At 43.1% G+C, this 24,172-nt stretch overlaps 1 protein-coding gene across 3 annotated transcripts; it reads right to left on the reverse strand.

Annotated features, from left to right (window-relative positions):
- Positions 1-1,920: 1,920 nt before the first annotated feature.
- Positions 1,921-22,861, reverse strand: MYL1 (myosin light chain 1). Of its 3 annotated transcripts, none has more exons than XM_068407186.1 (7): positions 22,575-22,861; positions 10,706-10,733; positions 6,073-6,216; positions 4,281-4,454; positions 3,678-3,755; positions 3,093-3,144; positions 1,921-2,243 (listed from the first exon to the last, which is right to left on the reverse strand). In XM_068407186.1, exons 1-6 carry the CDS (start codon positions 22,698-22,700, stop codon positions 3,116-3,118), a joined length of 579 nt encoding a protein of 192 aa, XP_068263287.1. In that variant the 5' UTR covers positions 22,701-22,861; the 3' UTR covers positions 1,921-2,243; positions 3,093-3,115. The 3 variants fall into 3 exon arrangements, with proteins under 3 accessions (XP_068263287.1, XP_068263289.1, XP_068263288.1); XM_068407188.1 differs by lacking the exons at positions 10,706-10,733; positions 22,575-22,861 and adding exons at positions 10,983-11,007; positions 11,785-11,889; XM_068407187.1 differs by lacking the exon at positions 22,575-22,861 and adding an exon at positions 10,983-11,000.
- Positions 22,862-24,172: the final 1,311 nt, after the last annotated feature.

The raw sequence follows: 24,172 nt of genomic DNA on the forward strand, positions 1-24,172 counted from the left end.
CTAGTATATAAGAAGCTTGCCATTCTTTATAAATGACTGAATTATTTAAGATCACCCCAAAAGAATTTTGTCTTATAAGAACATGAACATTTTTTCAGATATTTCTCTGTCTAAATTTGTGGTGGGGTATTTTTAAACTACTAAAACCTTTGGATAGCATAAAAATCCATTGCCTGTGCAGTTCTGTGGAATACTTTGAGACTCAGTCTCAGCTGAATGAGAAAGGAGTATTCTTTGTTTTCATGTTTTGTCTGTAAAAATTATTTCTACTTTAATTTTTGAGACTAGTGTAGGTAATGTTACCTTAATTGCTTGCAATTAGAGTTCAGAGAAATACTGTCAGGCTGGTTATGTGTCATAATCTAACATTTTGTTTTAAACAAAAATATGAATGTGAGTTTTTAAAAATGGGTGGCTTAAAAATCTGTCTACTTCTGCACTGATGAGAAGTCATCCCACTTTGTTAGTTATCCAGGGTTGGGCCCCAGATATTTTAGAAATTAATAAAACTTGCCATTTCAGAAAGGAAAATATGATGGAAATTTCCGCCTTTTCTTTAGGGCTGCGTCTAACCTTGGGCTAGGCTGGTTCTGTGACTACATGTCAATGCAGTGTGACAGGGCAGTGTAAAAAGGAGGCTGACAGCACACACAGTGAAATGTTGTTTTGGTTCTTGTTTGTTTGCTTTCCCAGCAACTGAGATCCGCAGTTTCTTGGAAAGAGGAACCGTGTGGAGCACGTATGTGTAGGCAGTATGCTGAGGAACAGTAGGGTGTCTAGAAGTCCCTTGAGAAATGCCTTCTGGGCTGAGTCCCTATAAATAACTTGCTTTGATGTATCTCATACTTTTTTTCATTGCCTTTTTTAGGATAAGGTTAAATAACAACTTCCTTTTTTTTTTTTTTTTTTCTTTTTTCTGTCAAGAGTCTTTCCCATTGTGCACGTAGCAACCGCAACCACCTGTAAACTACCTGCTGGCATAAGTCTATGGGCAGGGTATAATTCAGAGATTCATTTGGCCTTGTCTAGCAGCATGGTGAAGGTTTAAATGGGAGATTTTTTTGGGAAGCCTCGGAAAAGAGGCAGCTGCTGTTTCAACGGCTGTGGTTTATTCTGGTGCCAGCCACCCCCGCTGCACCTGTTGGCACTTGAATTATGGTCATTTAGTGTGTAGTAACTTAATAAGGCAAAGTCGGATTTTAATAGAACAAGCTGACCCTCAGATGGGGATTAAGGCAATTTCATGAACGCTTAAGGAAAAGAGAGAGGAGCTACAGTTAAGGGCAGGGATGTGCACGTAACAATACTTCCCTGAGCGATGGCTATTCCCACTGTCACTGCAGAAGAGGCAATTGGACTTTTCCTGCTATGGCCGAGGGAACGACAGCCCCAGGGCTGGTTCCCAGATACAGAGCCTTTCGGCATGGCTGATATTTCTGATTGCTTTTTCTAGTTGTCCATAAAGCTGTAAATACAGGGGTAGCTAGGATCCCTTCCAAATCGTGTTGTGGACCTGCTGTTGCAGCATTACGGAGGAGATTTTGCTGGGAAGAGTGGATCTGTGTGGCCCCCTGCAGCAGGACCTCCATGGCTGGTTTTGGGTCTTGCCTGGTGCATTAGGGCAGGTGCCACCCTCGGGAGCTGTTCTGACACCGGCTACCAGGTCTTCTTCTCCCCAAAATGTTTAAGTGTTGATGTAGGTGGTAGTTCCCTAATTATTCCTTCTCCCAGTCCCTAAAGAAAACACTTTTAATTCAAATTAAGTAGAGTGACCTCCTGGAGATGTCTAGATCTTTTTTTTTTTCCATAAAACTTTATTTTGTGAAATGCAATATACAGAGAAAATAAATTAAGTGCTGAGTGCTGATTTGAGTGGGTGTGAACAGCTTTAGAGGAAAAAAAGACTTTATAGCCACAAAGTGACCACAGGGATTTATTGATGCTTTATTTTTCCAAGAGATTACATTGTTTCAATGGAAACAACATGGAAAGAGATACTTGGGATGGATGGGTCCTGGACGGTAGCAGTTTATTCCATCTAGCTTGCCTTGGTGAAAGTTCAGGTTTTCTTAAATGAAAGTGTAGTGATCCAGAGGTAATACTTATGGATGCACTGGTAAAAAGTGGTGGGGTTGGAGGCACGTCATCCACTTCTATGCAGTTTCCATGTTGATGGTGACAGACTGAGCAAGAATTTGAGGCAAATCTCAAGTGCCATCTGGTCTTTCTGAATTTGACTTGTTCTGGGGAGGAATGGGAGAGTTGGACTTGAAGTTAACATTGGCTGAAGAAACACTTGCAAAATGACAAATTGAGCCCTTGATTTCTATTTTGAGGTGTTTGTTGGGAGTGTGTCTCTCCTGGGCTGGAATAGTTCAAATAAGCTCGCAGACCGACGACATTTTATATTTGCATTTTAAAGACAGCTGCTGGGTTTTTCTTTGGACAAAATAGCAGCATATCAAGGTTGTAGGGGTTTGAGTTTGTTTTTTTTCCCTACTTGTAGAAGTACTGCTAAATGATTGGGTATTTTTGAAGCCCTCTTTTGACTATTGATCATGACTGTTGGAATACTCTTTCAGATGATTATTTTGTTTGAAGAGCAAAATAATTCACAGAAGTATTCAGGCTACTCTGTCTTTATAGAACTCTATAAATTATCAGAAGATGTTGCTTTGATTTCCTTTTTTTGTTTTAAAAAAAATCTCAATGTGCTTATAAGATAAATGTCTCAGGCTGTCAGTTTGCATAGCTTAAACTCCAATTTTGTATGACAACAGAGATCTAGGGTGATATTTAAGCCTAGGCATTTCTGTGCTCATGAATGAACTGAGCATTTCTTTTCACAGTTCAGGTATGTTTGAAAAATCCACTAAACACAGTTTCCAAGCAGTTATAGAGCTGTGAACAAGATCAGGAATGTGCACTCCTGTTTTCTTTGCTCTTGGACAACAGTTTAATTTTGTTCTATTTCTTTCTGTTGGGGAGATGATGTCACGTTGGTTTCGTAATGTACGTCTGGCCATGGGCATGCAGAAGCCTTTAAGCACAGCAAACAGACAAGGTTAAGTGTGCAAATGAGAAGAACATACCATTTGGATCTGCGGAAGTTCACTTAAACAGACAAGATGTGCTTTACAAATGCTGTGGAAAAATACAGGTACGCTAGTTAGAAGGAGCAGCAAATGTTACTTTTGGAAATACCTTTTAAAATAACAGCTGTTCGTGAGCTGATAGCATTAAAAACACATGTTCCTCATCAGATTTGACCCAACAATGTGATAGCAAGTTCTAAGTGTTTAATGTTGTACTAATCAAATTCTCATCCTGCTTAAGTGTGATAAGATTAAATATATGAGAAATAGAGCACTTTGCCTAATAATTAGCTATAGGATTGGTTCCAATCACTGCAACTGCTCTACAGAAAGTCAGAGTCTAGAGATCTGGGGTTGACTGAAGTAACCTTCTCTGCTGTGGCTGAATCTAGTCTCTTGAGTGGTGTGACTGCAGGCTAGGTGTATTGCAACAGTTGTTTTCATGCATAAGCCTTTCAACCTAACTCAGCTTAGCTTTGTCTAACTGATTTGCCTGAGAAGCTAAAAGCCAACGGCAATTAAACTCAGTGAGAGAGAAAAGAAGAAATGTAGGATGAGAGGGTGTTGAACTCTTGCACCTACCCTCGTAGTTAATGCAGCCGTTGGAGTCTTCCTGACCTTTCATGAGTTCTTCTACTTCCTCTTCTGTCATCTTCTCACCTGGAGAGTGGAGAGAGCTCAGTTAATTCTTCCACAGACAAGCAACTGAGGCTGAACCCTGCAGCTTTTCCAAAGGCTTTCCTTGTTTTCTGAGTTAGTAACAAAAAGACCTATATATTAACTGAGCTTTATGAATTTTAACTTTCTTTAGAAGTTCTGCACATGCATATAGACACAGGGATTGTAGTTATTCCTACAGAGTAAAGAAACTATGCAGCAAATCCTCTGCCTTTGTCCATGTGCATTATGTCAGAGGTGTATAGCCTTTTCTCTCTATTCCTTAAGAAACAGGCACTCTTAATACCTAGTCTGAATTTAGAAGTAATAAACCAAACCTTTTCCTTCGGGCTTTCTGCTGAGTTTTGTGTTTGCTTTCCTTGTGGATTCCCAGTTAGGAAACCCAGAGTCTTCTCTGGTTTTGTAGCCTCCTACCTCTCCAAACTGGTTAGAATATCTTTCAGCCCTCTCTTATGCCTTCAAACAGCAGCAGTTTTTAAAGTGCTCACAAAGATGATAATCCCTTACCCAGAGTAGCCAGTACATGACGGAGTTCAGCCCCCATGACTGTGCCGTTGCCTTCCTTGTCAAAGACACGCAGACCTTCAACAAAGTCTTCATAGGTACCCTGTTCCTTGTTGTTAGCAGCTGCTTGCAACATGGGCAGGAACTCTTCAAAAGTAATTTTCTTGGCATTCATCTCTGGAAAGAAAGCACCATTTGCTACATGCTAGACACTTCTCTGTGTGTTCTTTTGGGATATTTGCCCTCAAATGTGGGAAAGAGTGCCACCTCATTTACACACCTCTTTCTATCCTTTACTCTAGTCTTTGCCTCAGGATTTGTCAGTTTCTTTGCAGAATCTGGATTCTCTCTTATTCTGGGTGTTAATTTTCACATCCTTGCTCCACCCCTCTTCTCATATAACTTTATATGCTTATGTATGTTGTATTTTTCTTTCATAAGTTAAACTTGCTGTATGAGTTGATCTTTGAAAGGATTTTGGGAGTGGGGGAAACTACAGAATACAGTAAAAAGGAAATCTTGAGCCCCGACAGTAGGAAAAGGTAACTGGGGGGAATGTTGTGACTTAGACAAGCCCCTGAGGTTGCTGACGTGTTACTGACCTCTTCAGGGTCTCTTGGATGTGGTAGCAGAGACTATTAGCAAAAGAATAAAGTAATTAAAACCAGGAATGTCTAGTGGGGGTGGTGGCCAAATTTACTATTGACATGTTCAGTGTGGAGGTTTAAGACTCACAAGCTTAGTGTATTTAACCCCTTTGTTCTCATGATGCAGAAGTTGTAGTCCTCGGGCCTTCCCCAAATGTTTTTTGTTGGAGCAAGGCTGCCAAATAAAAGGATCTTATTTTCTTTTCTTTTCTTTTCTTTTTTTTTTTTTTTTTTCCGTCTGGATCTTTGCAAAGAGCAGGTATATTCATCTGGGCAGCGATGAAATATAATAGATGGAAATATGCGAGATATTTTTGAATATACAGTTGTTACAGAAACCATTTTACTACCCAGCTATATCAAAATCACTGTCAGTTATTGCTGTAGTCACGTAAAGTACTGTCATGGTCTCACCTCTGTGTTAGTCCTCTGCTCAGTGCTTCTTGGTGGTGCTAACGCTTAACTCGGGTATTCTGAATTGTTCCTCAGAGCTGTCTTTACCAGGCCTGAGGGTTTGAGTATAATTTAGCCCCCATCTTAATGTGGTTCTGCAGCTAGGTCCTTGTTAGAAGGAGATGACTCCAATATTTACTATTTCTTGTATTTCTAAGAAGGGAGAAAAGGAAGTAGAAAATGGCCACTATAATAAATGGCCAACATATGCTTTAACATGCCCAGGTTTGTAGGATCTTTGAGCAGACTACCTTAGTCAGCAGAAATATAGAGGTGGGTTTCCAGTCCCAGGGCATGTCTTGGCTTATGCAGAAGATCTGTGCTGGAAGGACCTGAAGAGCTGAGTATCAGCTGTTAGAAATGGACTTACAGCTCCTCAGCAAGGGCTGGGGCACAGATGGACTGTAAGCAGCAATGAGTGTGTATTACACCCTACACCGAGTTAACACCAAAATGATCTCTACAGAGAATTTTCCATAGCCTAAGGAGAAAATTTTCCTCTTTCTGAGCACTATGTTCCCCATCATCATCCTCTTCAAAAGGAACTGCAGAAATTCCATGTATTGTTGCTGCAGAGCCTCCCTCCTTGCTCCCCATCAGAGAAGCTCCTCTCCCTCCTGCTGTGACTATTGATGTTGCCTAATTACAGTTCCCCAGCTTCAAGAAGGGCCCATGACAGACTGTAGGGTACTTACCCTCTTTGCTGGGGTTGCCCAGGATCTTGTTGATCTCAGCATTTGTAGGGTTCTGCCCCAGTGCCCGGATGATATCGCCAACCTGGCTCAGGGTGATCTTGGCATCACCAGTCCTGTCAAAGAGGAGGAAGGCCTCCTTGAAGTCTGCAAGGGAAGAGCAACAGTTAAATTAAGCCAGGCAGCTCCTTATTGACAAGTTGTATTGACAAAGATGTGAGCCTGTTGTCTCCTGGCACTGTTCCACCAACTCCAGGGGAGTTAGCCAGGGAAATCTTTGGCCCACAATCCCAAGAAAAACTCTTCCCCTCTGACATTTTGGTTTCACTATTTTTAAACTTTTATATCTACCTTTCATAGCTTTCCTGGCTCTAATAGCCATCAATAGCTTTGTGATTGACCCAGTACTTATTTCAAGCATGGGGGAAGATAAGCTTTCTACAAACATTGCCATTCAAGAACAGGTTTCGTTACATGACATAGCAGCAGAAGGTGAAAATGTTGTTATCCACTCTACCTTATCTCACCAGAGGACTGGGACTCTTCTGTCCAAGTACCTAGCAGTGCAAAACATCTGCCTGCTTAAATGTGTCCTGCCTGCTATCCAAGCATCTCAACTACACAGTGCTAATGGGAAACTTAAGGGTGGATTTCAAATGTTTCTACTTTTGTTTTCCCTTAAAGTTGCCTTACAATGACGTTTCTACTCCTGTTTGTTCCTTCCTTTGTCTACCCTTTGCAATATGTCCCTGCTTCTTACAGATCCAGCTTTTCCAGTGGTAATACTTGTGTGGTGTTTTATCCCAGTGCATGTCCAGTGTATACACGTTGAGACTTTGCTTCTTTCAGTGCTGCCAGGTGATCAATGTTCACTTATTTCCCCTTTGCTGCTGACCAAGGACTTGGGGTACAGACATTTCTCCTACAAAAATCAGCAGACAGTTGCCTTCATTGCATTACCAATTTTCATTTTCTGTTGCAAAGTTCCATGTTAATCATCTTACTGTATTTTTCAGGTTTTTTAGAGTATTCGTTGCAATGAATCAAGAAATGCGTTTTTAAAAAAAGGCGGGGGGGGCAAAATTCAAGGGTCTAGCTAAAAAGCTATCTTCAAACCTTACAAGTCAAGAGCATCTTGGACTGTGCTGTTGATCTTTTCCGTACTGCGGTGTCTGATGATGCTGTGTTTTGGCTCCCTTGGTTTTGACATGCTTCCAGCAGCTACAAAGACTTTGTGTTTCACAGTGTGTGTAGGTGGAATGCTCTTTGTGCCTTGGGGCAGATTTAGGAGTAATAAACCACATTTCAAATCATGTCTTCATCTTGTGCTGGGGACGTGTGATGCAGAGGTATTTATGTTCTTGCTTTAGCCATCCATATACTGCCTTAGTGGAGGAGTTGCTGGCACCCAGTAGAACTGCTGATACAGGATGTCAGCCTGCTAGGCTGTAATCTAATACATCTGAAACTAATCCTCTTACTGTCTGATGTGAGAGGCCTGTAACCCTTTACTGCTAACCCTCTTCCCTTACAGCTTTTATTGCGGGGTGTGAAATCAAGGCTGACTGGACCTGCGCACTGCTTCCCCTTACAATTTACCAACTTGATATCAGCTCTTGCTCTAGCAGCTGAGGTCGATGGAGCTGTAGTGATTTATACTATATGATCTGAGCGTTCACCTGGTGCATTAATGATGTTTAGCCAGAGCAAGGTATAAAACAGTGCCAGTTTGCTATTAGCAAAGCCATCAGGAGAGTTCTCTGTTTTGTAAATCCCATGAAGTTTTATGTTCACTGGATCCTGAACACCGCTCCCCAGCTCAGAGAAAAGGCCTGATTTTATTTTTGTCTCTCAGGCATGCATTTCACTGCAATATATCTTTGCTTTTTAGTGTGGGGTGTTTTTTTTTGGTGTTTTTTTTTTTTTTTTTTAATATATAGCTAATGCTAGTTTATAGATCTGCTGGAATAAGCATGTCTAAAATCCCCCTCTGAGGAGGGTACCACCCAGCTGCTGGTGTGTCAGCCTATGTGGATGGAAATAATTGCTGAGGGTGGGACATCTCTGTTCCTGGGAAATTCTGTCTCTTAAGTAGCTTTTAATTTCCCTGCTGCTCGGTTCAGTCATTACAGCAGCTGGATGATCTGAAATACATAGGGAAGCTGAAAGAAATATTTTGCTTTATATGCATGCCAGCAGCTTTGAATTGATGGTGTTTTTCCATAAATCCTCCCAACCCTTTTGTAAAAGTTTTAGAATTAAAAAGTGAGGAAGAGTCCAAATGATTTTCTTTGTGACCAGGAGTGTTTGGACTGCAGGAAGAGAAATGTTTCCAGTCTCACTTACTGCACTACACCTTTCCCTATTGCTTTGATGGTGTAACTCAGAGCAGGCTGGTCTTCAGGAAGTTTAGGGCTTTCTCAAGACCTGCTTCTAGCTATGCCTCTCCCTCTGGATTTCTAGTAAATCCTTGCATCTGCCATTCTAAATGCTTTGTTTACAGTGAGAAGTCTACTACATTTGCTACTGAATTTTTGACATGCTTTAAACCTACGTTATTTAATATAACCCAAATGCATAGAATCATAGAATGTTAGGGGTTGGAATCACAGAATCACAGAATGTTAGGGATTGGAAGGGACCTCGAAAGATCATCTAGTCCAATCCCCCTGCCGGAGCAGGATTGCCTAGACCATATCACACAGGAACGTGTCCAGGCGGGTTTTGAATGTCTCCAGAGAAGGAGACTCCACAACCTCTCTGGGCAGCCTGTTCCAGTGTTCGGTCACCCTCACCGTAAAGAAGTTTTTCCTCATATTTAAGTGGAACCTCCTGTGTTCCAGCTTGCACCCATTGCCCCTTGTCCTGTCAAGGGATGTCACTGAGAAGAGCCTGGCTCCATCCTCATGACACTTGCCCTTTACATATTTAAAAACATTAATGAGGTCACCCCTCAGTCTCCTCTAAGCTAAAGAGACCCAGCTCCCTCAGCCTCTCCTCATAAGGGAGATGTTCCACTCCCTTAATCATCTTCGTGGCTCTGCGCTGGACTCTCTCTAGCAGTTCCCTGTCCTTCTTGAACTGAGGGGCCCAGAACTGGACACAATATTCCAGATGCGGCCTCACCAGGGCAGAGTAGAGGGGGAGGAGAACCTCTCTTGACCTGCTAACCACACCCCTTCTAATACACCCCAGGATGCCATTGGCCTTCTTGGCCACAAGGGCACACTGCTGGCTCATGGTCATCCTGTTGTCCAGTAGGACCCCCAGGTCCCTTTCCCCTACACTGGTCTCCAACAGGTCATCGAGTCCAACCCCCCTGCCAGAGCAGGACCAATCTAGGGCAGGTCACACAGGAACGCATCCAGATGGGTCTTGAAAGTCTCCGGAGAAGGAGACTCCACAACCTCCCTGGGGAGCCTCTTCCAGTGCTCTGTAATCCTTACAGTAAAGAAGTTCTTCCTCATGTTGAGGTTGAACTCCCTGTGCTCTAGCTTGCATCCATTGCCCCTTGTTCTATCGCAGGGCACAAGTGAAAAGAGGTAGCCCCTTTCCTCTTGACACCCAGCCCTCATATATTTATACATGTTAATCAGATCCCCTCTCAGTCTTCTCTTCTCCAGACTAGAAAGCCCCAGGTCTCTCAATCTTTCCTCATAAGGCAGGTGTTCCAGTCCCTTAATCATCTTCGTAGCCCTCCGTTGGACTCTCTCCAGTACATGTCGGTCCCTCTTGAACTGGGGAGCCCAGAACTGAACACAATACTCCAGGTGAGGTCTCACCAGGGTAGAGTAGAGGGGGAGCAGGACCTCCCTCAATCTGCTGGACACACTCTTCTTAATGCACCCCAGGATACCATTGGCATCTCTTAGGATATTTAGAACACTACAGCTTAGATTTCTAGAGCTTCAATGGAGATTTTTGTTCATGTCAGAATTTTTAATCAGATCTTTCTACCAGATGATTGAAAAAATTTGGAACTTGCTGGTGGCTTGTGAAGCAGAGGGTACAGCAAGATGCTCAAGAATTGCAGCATATCCAGGCTATTGTGTTTATATGCAACTGTTTACACAAGTCACTTATTTTCTAATTATTGCCGTGCTTCATGAATGTATTTATAGTAAAACATCCTTTCTTCCTCCCCTTCCACAACACCTCCCGGCAAAAGTGACACGTAGGCCTCTTGCATCTTCTGTTCGCGTCAAATTGCAATGTCACTGCACCTAAGTTAAATTTTCAGCTCACTCTCTCCTTCTGTTATTCTTCATCTGCCTATTTCCCTCATGACTTTGAAATGCAAGACCTGTTTTCAGCATCCCTGTGAACAGCCAGTACAGGAGCACAACTGAAAAATGTTCAGTAGGTAGAGCTGGTAACACCAGTGTATTTCCCCTTCATACCATGGCAGAAACTTCTCAGCTTGGACAGCACAAAAGCACCTAGATAAATTACATTTAAATCTACAGTCAGATTCTTGTTCAGCATAAGTCAGCACTGTATCTCTGAAGTCAAGAGTGTGGTGATTTATACCAGCTGAAATCCTAGCTCATCTTTTTGTAAAGGTTAAACTTCTGAGCCTGTAGCTTCTCTCTGAAACCATGTACATGTAAAACACATTGGCTCTCTTGTAACTTACCATCCTGTTGCTCCTTGGAGAACTCGATCTGTTGGAAGGAAATCAATCACAAAAAATAGCTTAGGAAGGGGGGCTGGGGGAGCACCTTTTGGTTTTCTAAAGCATCCAGCTCAATCCATGAGTCATCTTCCAAAACAGCAAAAATGTGGCCTGACAGATGCGCAGAAGTAATGGAGATAGTGAAAGAGCTGTTAAGACTAGTGAATATTTAGCATTTGGTAGCAATTATGTTCGACCCTCCTGCCCCCTGTTAAATTTTAACTTTTATTTCACTTACCATTAATTTGGTCAGGAGTGAAGGACTGCAGTTGGGAAGAAAGAGAGAGAAAAGAGAACTAGTACTGCTGAAAATGCACTGAGAGAAAGCATATAGCACAAAGTAGTTGAGTGCTCTCACGTCTGTCTTGCCTAATGTAATTAGCCCATAGCAACCTAAACTAGCAACTTCCCTTGTTGCATTACCAGGTCTATTTCTAAAGATTCCATTAAAATATGCATCCCAGGGAAAGCCAGGGTTGTAGCTAGAAGCAACAAAAATCTCTTGACTAACAAAGAAGAAATTAATGTACTATCAGGTCATTTACTGTTTTAGTATAGACCTGTTTTATTGAGACCATTTGAAGTAATATTGCTTAACAAGCAGCTTTTTTTACGTTAACGTAGAAATTAAACCAATCCCTTGGAGCTTGTGTTTCAAATTAGTTTTTGACAGTACATTGTTTCATAAAGTACTAAACTATGATATTTTCTTCTATAAAAATATTACTATTTTCCTTTGCCACTTTAGCAAGTTGTATCCAATTTAAAATAAATATGCTAGTGCTGTCTTCTAAGCATTTGTTGTAACCCTTTTGTCTGAAGCTACAGGAGCTGCACATCTACTGTTGCCTGGTGCAGAACTTCAAGGGTAACTGGAAAACCTCACGCAGTCCTTTAGGTTTAAGGAGGAAAGCCAAGCAAACCTAAACAGTCTTCTGGACTGTCCTTCCCCCCCTAGAACTAACTTGAGCAAGAAGCCCAATTTACTTCTGTAAAATACACTGGCTTGCTGCTAACTATTAGATTTCCAGTGGACCCACCATGGTTGAGAGTTGGAAAAGCAGAGCAGCAGACGGGCAGGAGGTCTGAGAGGTCTTGAGAGTGGTCCTTCTTTCCTGGCCTTTCTTCCCCTTATTTATCTGGTGGTGCTGACGGCATTGCCTGGATTAGGTGTCAGAAGGAAGCGGTCCCTCCCCTTGACGAGTTCTTTAGCTTTCTTAGGGCAAAGTGACAGGAGGCTCCATGTCTTGATGGACATCTTATGATGGCTATTTTTAGGAGGCTGGAGAGGGGCAGGAGTGGCAAGCAGTAAGTTAGATTCATGTCAGCACTTTCTGGGTCCATACTGTCAAGAGGTGATATTCCTTGTCCAGACCTACCAAGACTTCCTTATAGGGAAGGATTCTATTTCTCCAATAAGCTATAAAGTCAGTGAACAAGGAGCGCTGACGGTGAGAGGTGCCACATGTTTGCCCAGCTGGCTGGGCAAACAAGTGACTTGCAGGTTGCGTGTTAGATGCAGCTGGATGGTCCTCATACCTTTACTGGGCTTTGCTCAACCCCTTATATGGATAACATAGCGCTCAAAGTTAGATGAGTGGTGCTGCTGCTTGTCTGTGCAGGGTGATCCAGTTGTTGGCACCGAGCAGAAGATTAACCTGTTGACGGAGGTTGTGAACCTGTGAAGCTCTTTCTTCCTCTGCACTGGTCATGTACATTTTAAGGGAAAAATTATCCATGCAACCTCTGTTGCTAGGTCAATGTGGAGATGTGCCCTGCAGGGCAGTGGGAAATTTGTATTCACAGTAGCCTGTGCTCTCTAGGACACTCTTCCTTCACGGCTGGAGTTAAGCAGGACACCAGCGTGCCAGCTTCAGAGCTCATTGGTGTGGTGAGAGGAGGTGCTGCTGAGGTTTTTGTGATGTGGAAGCAAGGGAGAAGCTGTGATAGGAGTTAAGACCGCCAAAGGCTTTGTGAACTGGGAGGCTAACTGTTCATGGTAGGGAAGAGGGGTACTTGCTTTTTTGGGTCGCAGAGCGGAGGGGTTGCGATGGGACTACAAGTAGGGAGTTTCTACATAGGTTGCAGGAGGTGGAGGGTGCAACTTCTTCAGTGGCAAAGATCTAGTCCCACCATGTAGCATCCTCCAAGCCCAAAAGAATTTTCTAAGCTCGCCATTTTAGCTGGAAAACATTCTGTCCAAACAATTATTCGCATTTTTGGAGAAATATCTGGAAAATATACTGAGTATGAAAAATGCTCCACTGCCAATCCTTCAATTTTGTTTTTTCAGCTAGGTGTAATCTATTAGCCTGTGGGAACAGGGATGTGTTCAGGACAAAGTGTAGCCATGATCAGGTGTGTCTGCATAGAAAAGAGGGCTGATGCTTTTGTCTGAATTAGCTAACATAGGTTTAGCACAGTGCAGGCTTCCTGATTAATACTGACTGGGGCTGGAGCTTGGGCAGTGAGAAAGCTAATATAGATCTTGGCCATCAGTCCCAATGCATTAATAGAGGAGCTTTCTAAAGACTTTGGCAGAGCTGAAATGTTGCCTGGGTCAATGCAGTATGTTGCCTTTTGTGGAATTTTCCTTCTGCCCTCAGCCTCTTGCTTGCCTGGCAACTGGGAAATATTCCTCCGCGAACAGGATTAAAAAAGAATTTTTTTAAAAAGGAAAACTTAAATTAATTTTCTTGAACATTTTTTCTTACTTCTAGATAAGCTTTATGGTTGGCTATGGCAAAACTCATCCCAAAAGACTTTGGATGCTAAGCGGAAAATAATTGGGGTGCATTTGTCTTGGGCATAGAAAACAGATACCTGGATTAGCCATCTAGCTTGAATGGGCTATCAAATATGTATAAATTGAGAGGGGTCTACATATAAGCTGATCGATCTTTTGACCATGTGGGACTTTGGCTCAGAATTTGTCTCACTGCATGAGCCCTTCATTTTATTACTGATTCTTAAATAAAAGCTCACTAGACAGAGTGTTGCTGGGGAGAAATATTATAGTGTGGGCATGGTGCATTCACTTGAATTAAGAATCACCCTGCTTTAAGCCAAGAGGGTCTGTTGGGGGCTTAAAGTGCTACTTGCTTTGATTATTAAGGGCACCTACAATGAATGGCCTCGGTATAGAAAATATTTCAAACACTCCTTAAATAAAATTAAAGGTAAGATTTCTGATTCTGTAAGGAACTTTTGCAAACTTCAAAAGGTAGAAAGAAGTATTTTGCAGTGATCTGATCTTTGTTCTGGTCCTGGCAGTGTCCTCTGCATTGTTAGAGGACATGATGAGTCTTGGGGCTTTAGGGAAGATGTTGAAATTTCAGGGAGTTTGGTTTAAAAAAAATGAATGCCCCCTGCCCCAGCAGAAATAATAAATGATTGAAAGACCAGAAGGACCTGGATTTCTTTAATTTGGCTTAGCCATTACTTGTGGACAAAGTTGTTATCCAGAAGGTTATCTGTGCCAAAGAAAAAGGTAGTGTGTTTTGGGTTTTTTTGTTGGGTTTTTTGTTTTGTTTTTAAGATTAAGGCTTTTCCCTGTATAGTTTGTGACCACCTTCTATTCATCTTGTTGATACATAGTGCCATTTTGACCAGGTTCCAGTGAAATAGGGTGGGGGGGATAGGGTTGTATGCAGCTCTGTATCACTAGCTAAGCAGAAGACCCAGTCCACACAAATCTTTATTTCCAAATTCTTACTGAAGTTCCTCACTTCCCAACAAGTCACCAGTTCCTGGGCCTTAGGGCCCCGACCTTTGCAGCATGGTGCTGTGCTCACCTATTTAGGCTGATGGGCACTGGGACTGAGTACAGCTGTGCTGAGTGATGGTCGCTTTGTGTAGCGACTTTTACAACTGTAAATGTGTAGAAGTCTGGACAGGGTGAAAAGCCCAGGGAAAAGTTGCTGGTGGGAGTTAAAGCATTCAGCTGCTCCATCTGCTTGTTACCCTTTGGGTGAACTATAGAGAAGGGAATCATCTTAGGATGTTATTAGAGAGTCACCAGATATTTCAGGGTACTGTCTCCATAGAAGAGACTGAGAACATATCACATGTCTTGGCAAATCAGAGAGGAGAAAATTGGAGAGTCCCCTAGGACACTCATTGTATATTTAGCCTTCTATTCAGGACTAGAGGGATTTTTTTTGGTTTTGGGTAGAGATAAGCTAGGATTGTGCCTACAGCAGTTCATGTGGTATCTGCTCACTATTAATGCCTGGTCTTTGATTAATACAGCTGCACATATTTTCTAGTAGATGTCACTGAGTGCAGGATTACACAGCTCTCAAACCCCTCTGAGAAGCGGGCTGTCATTCTCCTGTCCCTTAGCCCGGTTCAATAGCTTGTGTGATCAATGCTGCAGATTTTAGAGAGGCTACTTCTCATTTAAGTAAGAATAAACAGCCTGATGGATTTAGCCTAATGTCTTTTACGAGGCAGAGAAACATTAGGAGCAGATGAGCTCTTGAGAAAGAGCGCTCTGTTTTGAGAACAGAGCTGCCTGGAAATATAGTTGAAGAAATAAAACTTACCACCATTAATATAGGAGAGAAAATTGCATGTGTGAGATACCATGAGGTTTGGAAGAATAGCTCAAAATCTGAGTTTAATGGACTTAACTGCAGATGAATTTGAATTTTTTCTAAGCATTCTGTGTCACTTTCCAGCTTGTTTACTTTTAAAGCTTGTAACTTCACAGTTGCATTACAGTTGTGCAAAAACCTTTGGATGAGCCTTTTGAATTAATTAATGTGCCCTTGGGAAATGTCTGGGAGTGGAATGTGCTGTAGCTGCACTGTCGATCGTACCATTTCGAACAGATTTCGTTAGCTTCGTGGCAGGAAGTGCGTTCAGTTGTGCTCGTTTGTAAAAGTGTCTCTTTTCTAATTGCAGTTAGTTTTGCATGAATGTGTCTAATGGAGAGGATGCGTGAGGCAATGGCGAGGCTCTGGAGCCCTACTTTCGGAGGGATTTGTTGTTTTAACATGCCTCCCAGCGGCAGTCTGAGAGTATTAACGTTATTTCAACTGTTGCTATTTGACATTTAAGTGCTATGTGGTAAACCAGCCAGTTGAAAGTGCTTTTTGGCAATGGGTATAAGATGTAATAAAGCCTCAGTGAAGTGGGGACAAATTTCCAGATTGGTTGTTTCGTATCTCCTTACAGACAACTTCTTTCTTTACTTGTCACTGGCTAAATTAGTCACCACCTTCTTGCCTTATGTAAGATAAACGCAAGTATCTTGTTACTATCTGTTACAATCTCTCTTTGCTCTAAGGGGGTTTAAAACACCATTTTGGAAATATCGTGGGGTTGTTTTGATTTATTAGTTGATGGGAGAAAGGCTCTGCCACACAACTGCCGTTAACACTCGGAGTTACTCTGTGAGCTCTTGAAATGTTACTTTCTGTGTAATTTGCTTTAAATTCCATTGTTTCTACCAAAGTTTGTCACCCCCCAGACCCTCCAAAGGCTATACGTATCTTTTTAAAATGCTGCCAAAGCTGTGAATTACTAAGAATGGATGTAGTAAAAAAATCATTATTTTCCAAATAATTTTTCCGGTTAGCAGGTGTATGAAAAAGTGTCTACTGATATATATGGACAGCCCCTACTTTTGAGAGACTTCTTGCTTAGCAGCACTTTACAAAGAAAAGGAGCCAAAGTTCTTCTGAAAACTTCGTAAATAAAACTAAGTGGTGGCTTTTCTGTTGGCTTTTCCTTCTCGTTTTCAACAGTGTCCTGAAGGGATGTCTTGGTGTGTAGCTGAGTCCGATGTCCAGGTTACCTGGCCTAGGACACCTTTATGCCATGCCTTGCCCATGCAGTGATTTAGCAACTGCCACCAAGTCTGACATCAGTGGCAGGGTTCACAGGGGCAAGGGATTTGGCTGGGGCTGCTCTGCTCTGGAGTGGATCCTGAACGGTGCTGTATCTCAGTGGTCAAAGTGGTGGCAGGAAGCTGGTCTGGATGGCATCAGATAGGCACCTTTACACTTCTTAAGGCTGGCTAAGTCATATTTGCATTTGTCCCCTTCCTGCCTGAAAGGGCACTTGGGTCTGGTGACCTTGTCCAATGGGTATATCAGTCCTAGGGAATCTTTTTGGAGTCGTTGCTGGAGCTGGATCAGACATAACCTGAAGGCCTGTGCCAAAAATTTCAGGCAAAAACCTGCCAGTTCCTAAGAAAGCCCTTAGCACTATGAGCGAAGCTACTGTTAACATTCCTCTTCTCCATAGCTTCACATGGAGTTTGTCTGCAGTGTAATAGCTCTCCAAGCGCTTCAGCTGACATTTGCAGTCCTGCTTGCCCTCCAGCCCAGAAGCTTTCTGTCAGTGCATTTTAGTGAGTTTATCTCTCTCTGGTTATATCCAATGCAATGTCTGTTCAGAGGTGACCTACTTGAACAGTGAATGTAATAAGACTTAAGGACACTTGGAGAAACACTTTTTACTGCCTTAAGAGCTCTGTATTTAAAACCAAACGATCACAGTAGTTTGCCTCCATGCAGCAGGCTTCGTCATGCATCACACAGTTGCACAAGGCCTTAGCAAGTCTTTACTAGTTGATAGCTTTTAATTATTATTTTTCCCCTAAAGATGCAGGTAGCTTATCTGCAGTTAGGCATGGTATAATTGGTGTCCTGGGATTTCAGTCTTGAAAACACCAGCATGAGAAGCCTTGTGTACCAAATGAACATCACTTACACCATGGATACTTGCAAGAATCCAATTGCTGTTTCTGCTCAAGAGAGGGTACTGAGGTGTATCCTGGAAGTAAAGGGCCTGGTGTGACCCTGGATCAGGGTGCTACACGTTCAGATCACCCTCTGTAGAGCAGAAGCCTATGAAGCACTGTACTCAGCATCTCCAGCACCCAGATCCCAAAACATTGCAGTTAGTGCTATGAGCCTGGGCTCAGTCCAAGGACCGGTTGCATGTGCTGGGAAGGGCCCTTAGATTTCCAGTAAACAAACAACATGCTTTTCCTGTTGGTGATAGGGGCTGAGTTAAACCCGTTTGGGCAATATGAAGTTTATCCATTTCCCACTGCCTCAGCTGCAAAATCAAGCATGCGACATCCTCATCATTAATGTCTCATCCCAGTTATTGCAGACATAGACCCATAATAGTGGTATTCATCAACTCAGCATTTCAAAGCTCACTCGGGCTTGTGTGGGAGAAGGAAGTTGACAAAACAGGCTATCTTTTTGGGAGTGTCCTTGGCCACAGTGTTAACTACAGAATTCTTGGGGGTCTCAAGAAAATGACCCATGTGGTCATTCTGCTTTTAATCATGGTTGGTTCCTGGTGGTAACTCTGATACATCCATCACCCTGTTCTTTTCTTCTCAGGTATGATTTAATCCTTGACCTTTGTACCTATTGTTCAAATCCAGTCCATGCCAGTAATAAGGAAAACTGGAAATATAAATTTGGTCTGGAAAGGCTTGTGTGAAGAAGGTCGAGTTTTATGTTGTTTCCCGAGTAGGGGGAAAAGGGTGTTTACATTTTCATTTGAAAACAAATTCTTCCTTCTTGCCTCGACTTTCTTCCTGTGGTTGTTGTACTGTAACCTAAGGTGAGCTGGGAAAGGGCTGAGTTTAGAGATTTGAGTCTTTAGCAGTTAGGTATTCCTGTTGCTCAGTTTTATAGTCAATAGATGGTGCTCAAAAATAGAAAATCCCATACCAGCTGCTATTAGTACTAGCAAATCACCAGTACTAGCTTTAATTGGGTTGAAGTGAGAAAAAAGAACAGAAGAGGATGAAGGGCCTGTCACAACTTCTGATGGTGACAGGCAATTTTGGGGTGCCTGAATTCTGCAAGAATGCAGCTTGAGACTTCTTAAGAAAAAAGAAAAAAGCCTAACTTTCAAAGTGTGCACCCCAAAAGGCTCAGAAAACCAGATTCCCTGAAGATGGGCCAAGGAGGTCATCTGAGAGGAGGGGAACCACCAAAAGAATTGCTCCCCATGTTTGTAAACCACCTTCTTGTTTGTTTTGGAGAATATTATGATCTCTGATGCCAACTTAAAATAAAGTGCACTGCCAAATATGGCTTACTTGGCTGCTGTAAACCCTGATTAGGCAGCTCTACCCCTACCCACTCCAGCTGTAACAGTTAGAAGGGGCTTGGATGTCTCTTTATAAAAGCTAACAAAGCCTTTCTGTGTGTTTGCCTGCTGTGTGGCTCCCCAAGTCATCATGGCACTGCAGCCTGACATCCCCAGTCTCCTCTCATTAGTAGCAAGCTCTGGCACGTCCGCTAACTCCCCTGAGGAGTGGAGGGGAGGCCACTTGATGCCCTTGTTCAAAGTGCCTGGAGGCTTTGACTCCATTTCTGGTAAATCAGCGCGAAGAGCCCCAGGACAGTATCGTTCATGAAGTCCTGGTCAAAAGCTTAGTTTTAAGTACTCTGTGGCTCCAAATTTTTGCTGGAAATGGTGCTGTGCCTTTTCCCATGCTGAGACTTTGGTGGTTGCATGGAAGGATGCAGGATTAATTAATGTTAATTAAAGGACTGGGCTAAGACTCAGAAATTTTGATTCCCGACTCTGACACATCTTCGAGGCAAATCACTTATAAGAAAACATTGTTTCCCTTCACTGCCTGAGCTTTCAAAGGGTGAAAAAGGATAATCCAGGGTGGCTGGTTGTGACTTTGGGAGGTTGTCCAGTTCCTGCCCCTGCTCCAAGGCAGGATGAAAGGCACCATGGTTGTTCCTGGTGCCTTCTTGAAGAGCCCAGCACTGGAGGTGCCACAGTCTGCCTGGGCAGCCCTTGACTGATGTGGGGTCTCAGGTGAGAAGGGAAGGTCAGGGACAGAGGGGATGTGTGTCACCCTCGCAGGCAGTGTGGGTTTCTGTATCACCTTGCGGCTATGGCTGTGTGGTTTGGTAGACTCCCCTGCTGTGGGGGGTGGGAGGGGTCTGTCTACCCTTGCAGCACCTCTGAGGCACCCTGTTCTTTGCCTGGTAAGGGCATGATGAAGCGTGGAGGAGATATTTGTAGAAAGATATATGCTAGGGGTAAGTATGCAGGGCAGGGGGCTGTGCCACCTGCTCCATTGCAGGGTAGTCCTGTAACCTCCATCATGCTGATCCTATCTTCACTTATTTGCAAATAGGAATAGTAATGCTTATGTGCTGCCGTTAGTTGTAAAAGGATAGTTTTGTCTTACTAGCCCAGCTTTTTTCCCCCCGCTTCAAAGAGGAAAATACTTTGTCTGATATTATCTTTCAAAAGAAAGAGAATTTAGGGAGACTATCTTCTTTTATCAGTCTAAATATGACAAAACCTGGAGCATTCTCTCTGTGCTACCAGTATATATTTCCTGCCATTACAGAGAGCTGTCTGGGTAAAGGAGTGAACTGTAGAGATGCCTCAGACTGCACCCTGCCATTTTTTAGCAGGTAATACACTATTAAGTCTATTTATGTAAAGATATATTAGCTGGGATCACTGGAGTTGAAAATTCTATTTTCTCCTAATGAACTGGACATGGAAAGCTATCAAATCATATTAAATTATTTAGTAGGAAGTCTAGCTTGCATTCCTCTTCATCTCTGGATATGAGTAAAATGTGAGGTCTAATCCAATTTTCAGACAGTATTCTCCAAACCAGTGGGCTTTTCATGTAGCCTTTACTATGATTGTTCAAAGTATTTCAAAATGTCTTTTTTTTTTTTTTACCTCTTGCCCTTGTTTTGTTTTGCCCCATGGGTTCAGCTTCAGTCTTATGAGAAGCTACTTACTGTTTCAGAAAAATACTGACTACTGATTGTGAAAATTAACGTAAACTTCAAGAAATTTCACTAAATGGGTCATGATCTTGGGACTATATGTATTAAGACACCTGAAACAGAATTCATAGAATCACAGAACGGTTTGGGTTGGAAGGGACATTTAAAGGTCATCTAGTCCAACCCCCCTGAAATGTGCAGGGACATCTTCAACTAGATCAGGTTGCTCAGAGCCCTGTCCAACCTGACCTTGAATGTTTCCAGGGATGGAGCATCTACCACCTCTCTCGGCAACCTGTGCCAGTGTTTCACCACCCTCATTGTAAAAAAGTGTTTTCCTTATGTCTAGTCTAAATCTACTCTCTTTTAGTTTAAAACCATTACCCTTGGTCCTATCGCAACAGGCCCTGCTAAAGTTTGTCTACATCTTTCTTATAGGCCCCCTTTAAGTACTGGAAGGCTGCAATAAGGTCTCCTTGAAGCCTTCTCTTCTCCAGGCTGAACAGCCCCAGCTCTCTCAGGCTTTCCTTACAGCAGAGGTGTTCCATCCTTCTGGTCAGTTTTGTGGCCCTCCTCTGGACCCGCTCCAACAGCTCCATGTCTTTCCTGTGCTGGGGACCCCAGAGCTTGACGCAGTACTGCAGGTGGGGTCTCAGGAGAGCAGAGTAGAGGGGCAGAATCCCCTCGCTCAACCTGCTGGTCATGCTGCTTTTGATGCAGCCCAGGATATGGTTGGCTTTCTTGGGCTGCAAGTGCACGTTGCCGGCTCATGTCCAGCTTTTCATCCACCAGTGCCTCCAAGTCCTTCTCTGCAGGGCTGCTCTCAATCCCTTCATCTCCCAGCCTATATTGATACTGAGGATTGCCCAGAGCCAGGTGCAGGACCTTGCAATTGGCCCTGTTTAACCTCATGAGGTTCACACAGGCCCACTTCTCAAGCTTGTCCAGGTCCCTCTGGATGGCACTGCATCCCTCCTATTAGGAGTCTTTGTACTACTCCTTTTCTCCATAATAGGCATGATTCCTTATGTAGAATTTACCAAATTGGTCCTGGGACCAATCAGCTTGTCAGGTAGGTGGAGAATAACTATTTATAGTCCTACCCAGAGAAACTGGTCTGTCTCTTCCTCTCTTTAACTGCTTAACCTCCCTCTCCTTTTTCCTAAGTAAAGAATTTCCCAACATGGAGGAGTTCTTTTTGAAGGGCAAGGCAACAATCACTGATGTTTGTTGGCATGCAAAGTCTAGAGCCAGTATGAGATTGAATGGAAGTGCAGTCAGAGGGAAACCTCTGAAAGACTTTCTTACTTTCAATTTGCAGCAATTGCAAATTCTGAGTAAATATGTGAAGATGAGAGGAAATCACTTGAAATGCTTCCATCCATGGCTTTCCAGCTCATGGTCTCTATCAATGTTTGTTGTACAATGCAAATGAAAAGAAAATAGATGAAACTGCCAAATCCCCCTTTTTAATCTGTTTTGTTCTGTTTCTGCTTTTAAAGATAAGCCATGTTGATCTCAAAACACATGACCAAAGGGTCATCAGGTGGTTGCAAATATTTGGAAAGGAATTTGAGGGGAAACTGCAAAATAAGGTTTGGTTTTAGTACACTGCTATGGGAAAACATTGCATTTCAAATTTCAGTAACCCTTTCCTGTCCTCATGCACCTACTTTAGTTTGTTGGGTTTTTTTTGGGGGGGGGGGGGGGGGGGGGGCGCGGAGGGGGGGGTGGTTGGTTGTGTTTTAGATTTAGCTTTACCAAACAGGTCAGGCTGATACTGATTTGGTAAAAAGTTCTGAGTGCCACACTCCAAAATACTTTTGAAATCACCAGGCTTCACTCTTGTGTTAAGTCATGCACCATGCCTTACACCCCTCCAGCTACTAAAACAATCAAAAGCTCAGGCAGGTCCACAAATCCATCGGCAGAGGTTACTCATTCATTTCACTGCGGTCCCCAAACCGGAACCAAACACGCAACGTTTCACTGCAGGTCTCAGCAGAGACTCTGCTAACTTTTCCCTTTGGGAATGCTTTGGGTCCGCGATCAGCACACGTTCATCTGTTTACCTTGATGCTCTTGAGATCGATTGCGGGTTCTTTGGGTTTAGCTGGTGCAGGTGCTGGCGCTGGTGCTGGCGCAGGTGCTGGTGCTGCGGCTGCCGCTGGTTTCTTTACGTCCTTCTTTGGTGCCATTTTGTGTTGCTTAAACTTGAAAGTAAAGGTGTGCCCACCCCCCAAAAAAAAAAAACCACTTTTAAAAAAAACCCAAAACCTTTAAAAGTGATTCCCAGGAGAGAAGCAGTGGTCAGAATGAGCTACAGCCTGTGCCCTGGAGGCGGACCCAATGTGCTAAACTCTATAAGGGCATATATATATTTCACTTAGCGCCTCGTACAGTCCTGACACATGCAGCTGGATTGGACAGCTTGCTAATCAAGGGGGATGTCATTCCAGCTCGAGCTATAAATGGAATATAAGAGTTCAGGGCTTCATAAGATCAAGGGACTTCAGTGACTTTTTTCCCCTTCTTTAAAAACCTCAGCCACCTCTCCTGTAATTTTTTTTTTCGCACGTGCAAAGGAGAGGGAAATATGACAAACCCAGTTTCAGATCTGCTGTTGACATTCGGGCATGGATTGAACAGTCCTTTTTCTCATCAGAATTTCAGATCTGCTTAAGTAATAAATCTTCTTTCTTTTCTTCCCTCCCCTTTTCCCCCATGCCTGTGTAGCACTCCAGGAGGATTTGGTTTCAAGTAGGAATTTTGACTTTCATGGCTGGGAAGAGCATCAATTTCCAACCTCATTTGCCTCTCTCCCCACAACCCCTCTCCTCCTCTGCTTCCTTCTTTTACAAGGAAGTGTTGATCATGCAGAGGCTCTGGGTGTTTAAAAATAAAGCAGACAAATATGGAAAACACTGCAGTACCTTCAGCCAAGGTGTCTCTCCCAGACCCTGAGTGTCTTTCAGCTGTTCTTATTATTCCTTTCTATCATGTTAAGACTGTGTTTAAAATTGAAAATGGCTTCCTTTAATCTTTTCCTTTGATCTTCTTTTTCCTCTCCTGGGGATAAGCTGTGCTCTGATAGAATGGAGATCAGCTGGATGCTATGTTTTCCCACACAAAAGGTTTCCTTTTGTAATGTATTTATGATTGGAAACTAGCCATCAGGCAAAGGAGGCACTTATGTTTTCACCTTGTTTGCCTGCCCATCCCGTGTCTCGTGTTTATCTTTCCAGCCCTCAGTCTCCTGATAGATCTCTCTGCTCCCCATGCTCTCCAGGAGACACAACTTTCAGGAGGAGATTGCTTTTCTGTTTTCAGCAGAGCTTTTCCAGCCCAGCAAAATGGCTTCTAACTCTTTCCAACCTGATGGTTCCCCTGGATCCGTACGACACAGATTTTCTGCAGAAAAATCCAGGACTGCTGATTGTTCCTCCCTTGTCCAGCAATCTCCCTCCCATTTACTGTCCAGACTTCTGAAGTTCTGTGCTAGTAAGTGCAAGGCTTTTGATGGGGCCCTTATTTCTGTCTCATGAACTATACTGTGGAGTGGTTTGTAATTAGAAATTTGGAGCCTGAAGGCCTGGACAGACACTCTGCATCCAAAGTCTGGCAGGGTATCCAAGCACTTGCATTTCAGTAATGTGTTTTAAGGAAGGTA

Source organism: Nyctibius grandis, chromosome 9, assembly GCF_013368605.1.
Source record: "Nyctibius grandis isolate bNycGra1 chromosome 9, bNycGra1.pri, whole genome shotgun sequence".
NCBI classification, from domain to species: Eukaryota; Metazoa; Chordata; class Aves; order Nyctibiiformes; family Nyctibiidae; genus Nyctibius; species Nyctibius grandis.

What these genes read in the sequence shown, in the direction of transcription:
- MYL1 (XM_068407186.1), bottom strand. Translation starts at nt 22,700, where the DNA reads ATGGCACCAAAGAAGGACGTAAAGAAACCAGCGGCAGCCGCAGCACCA. An exon ending in CTCCAAGGAGCAACAGGATG is followed by an intron (nt 6,217 to 10,705) that starts GTAAGTTACAAG and finishes CTTCCCTTGCAG; the next exon opens with ACTTCAAGGAGGCCTTCCTC. An exon ending in GGGCAACCCCAGCAAAGAGG is followed by an intron (nt 4,455 to 6,072) that starts GTAAGTACCCTA and finishes CTTTCTTTCCAG; the next exon opens with AGATGAATGCCAAGAAAATT.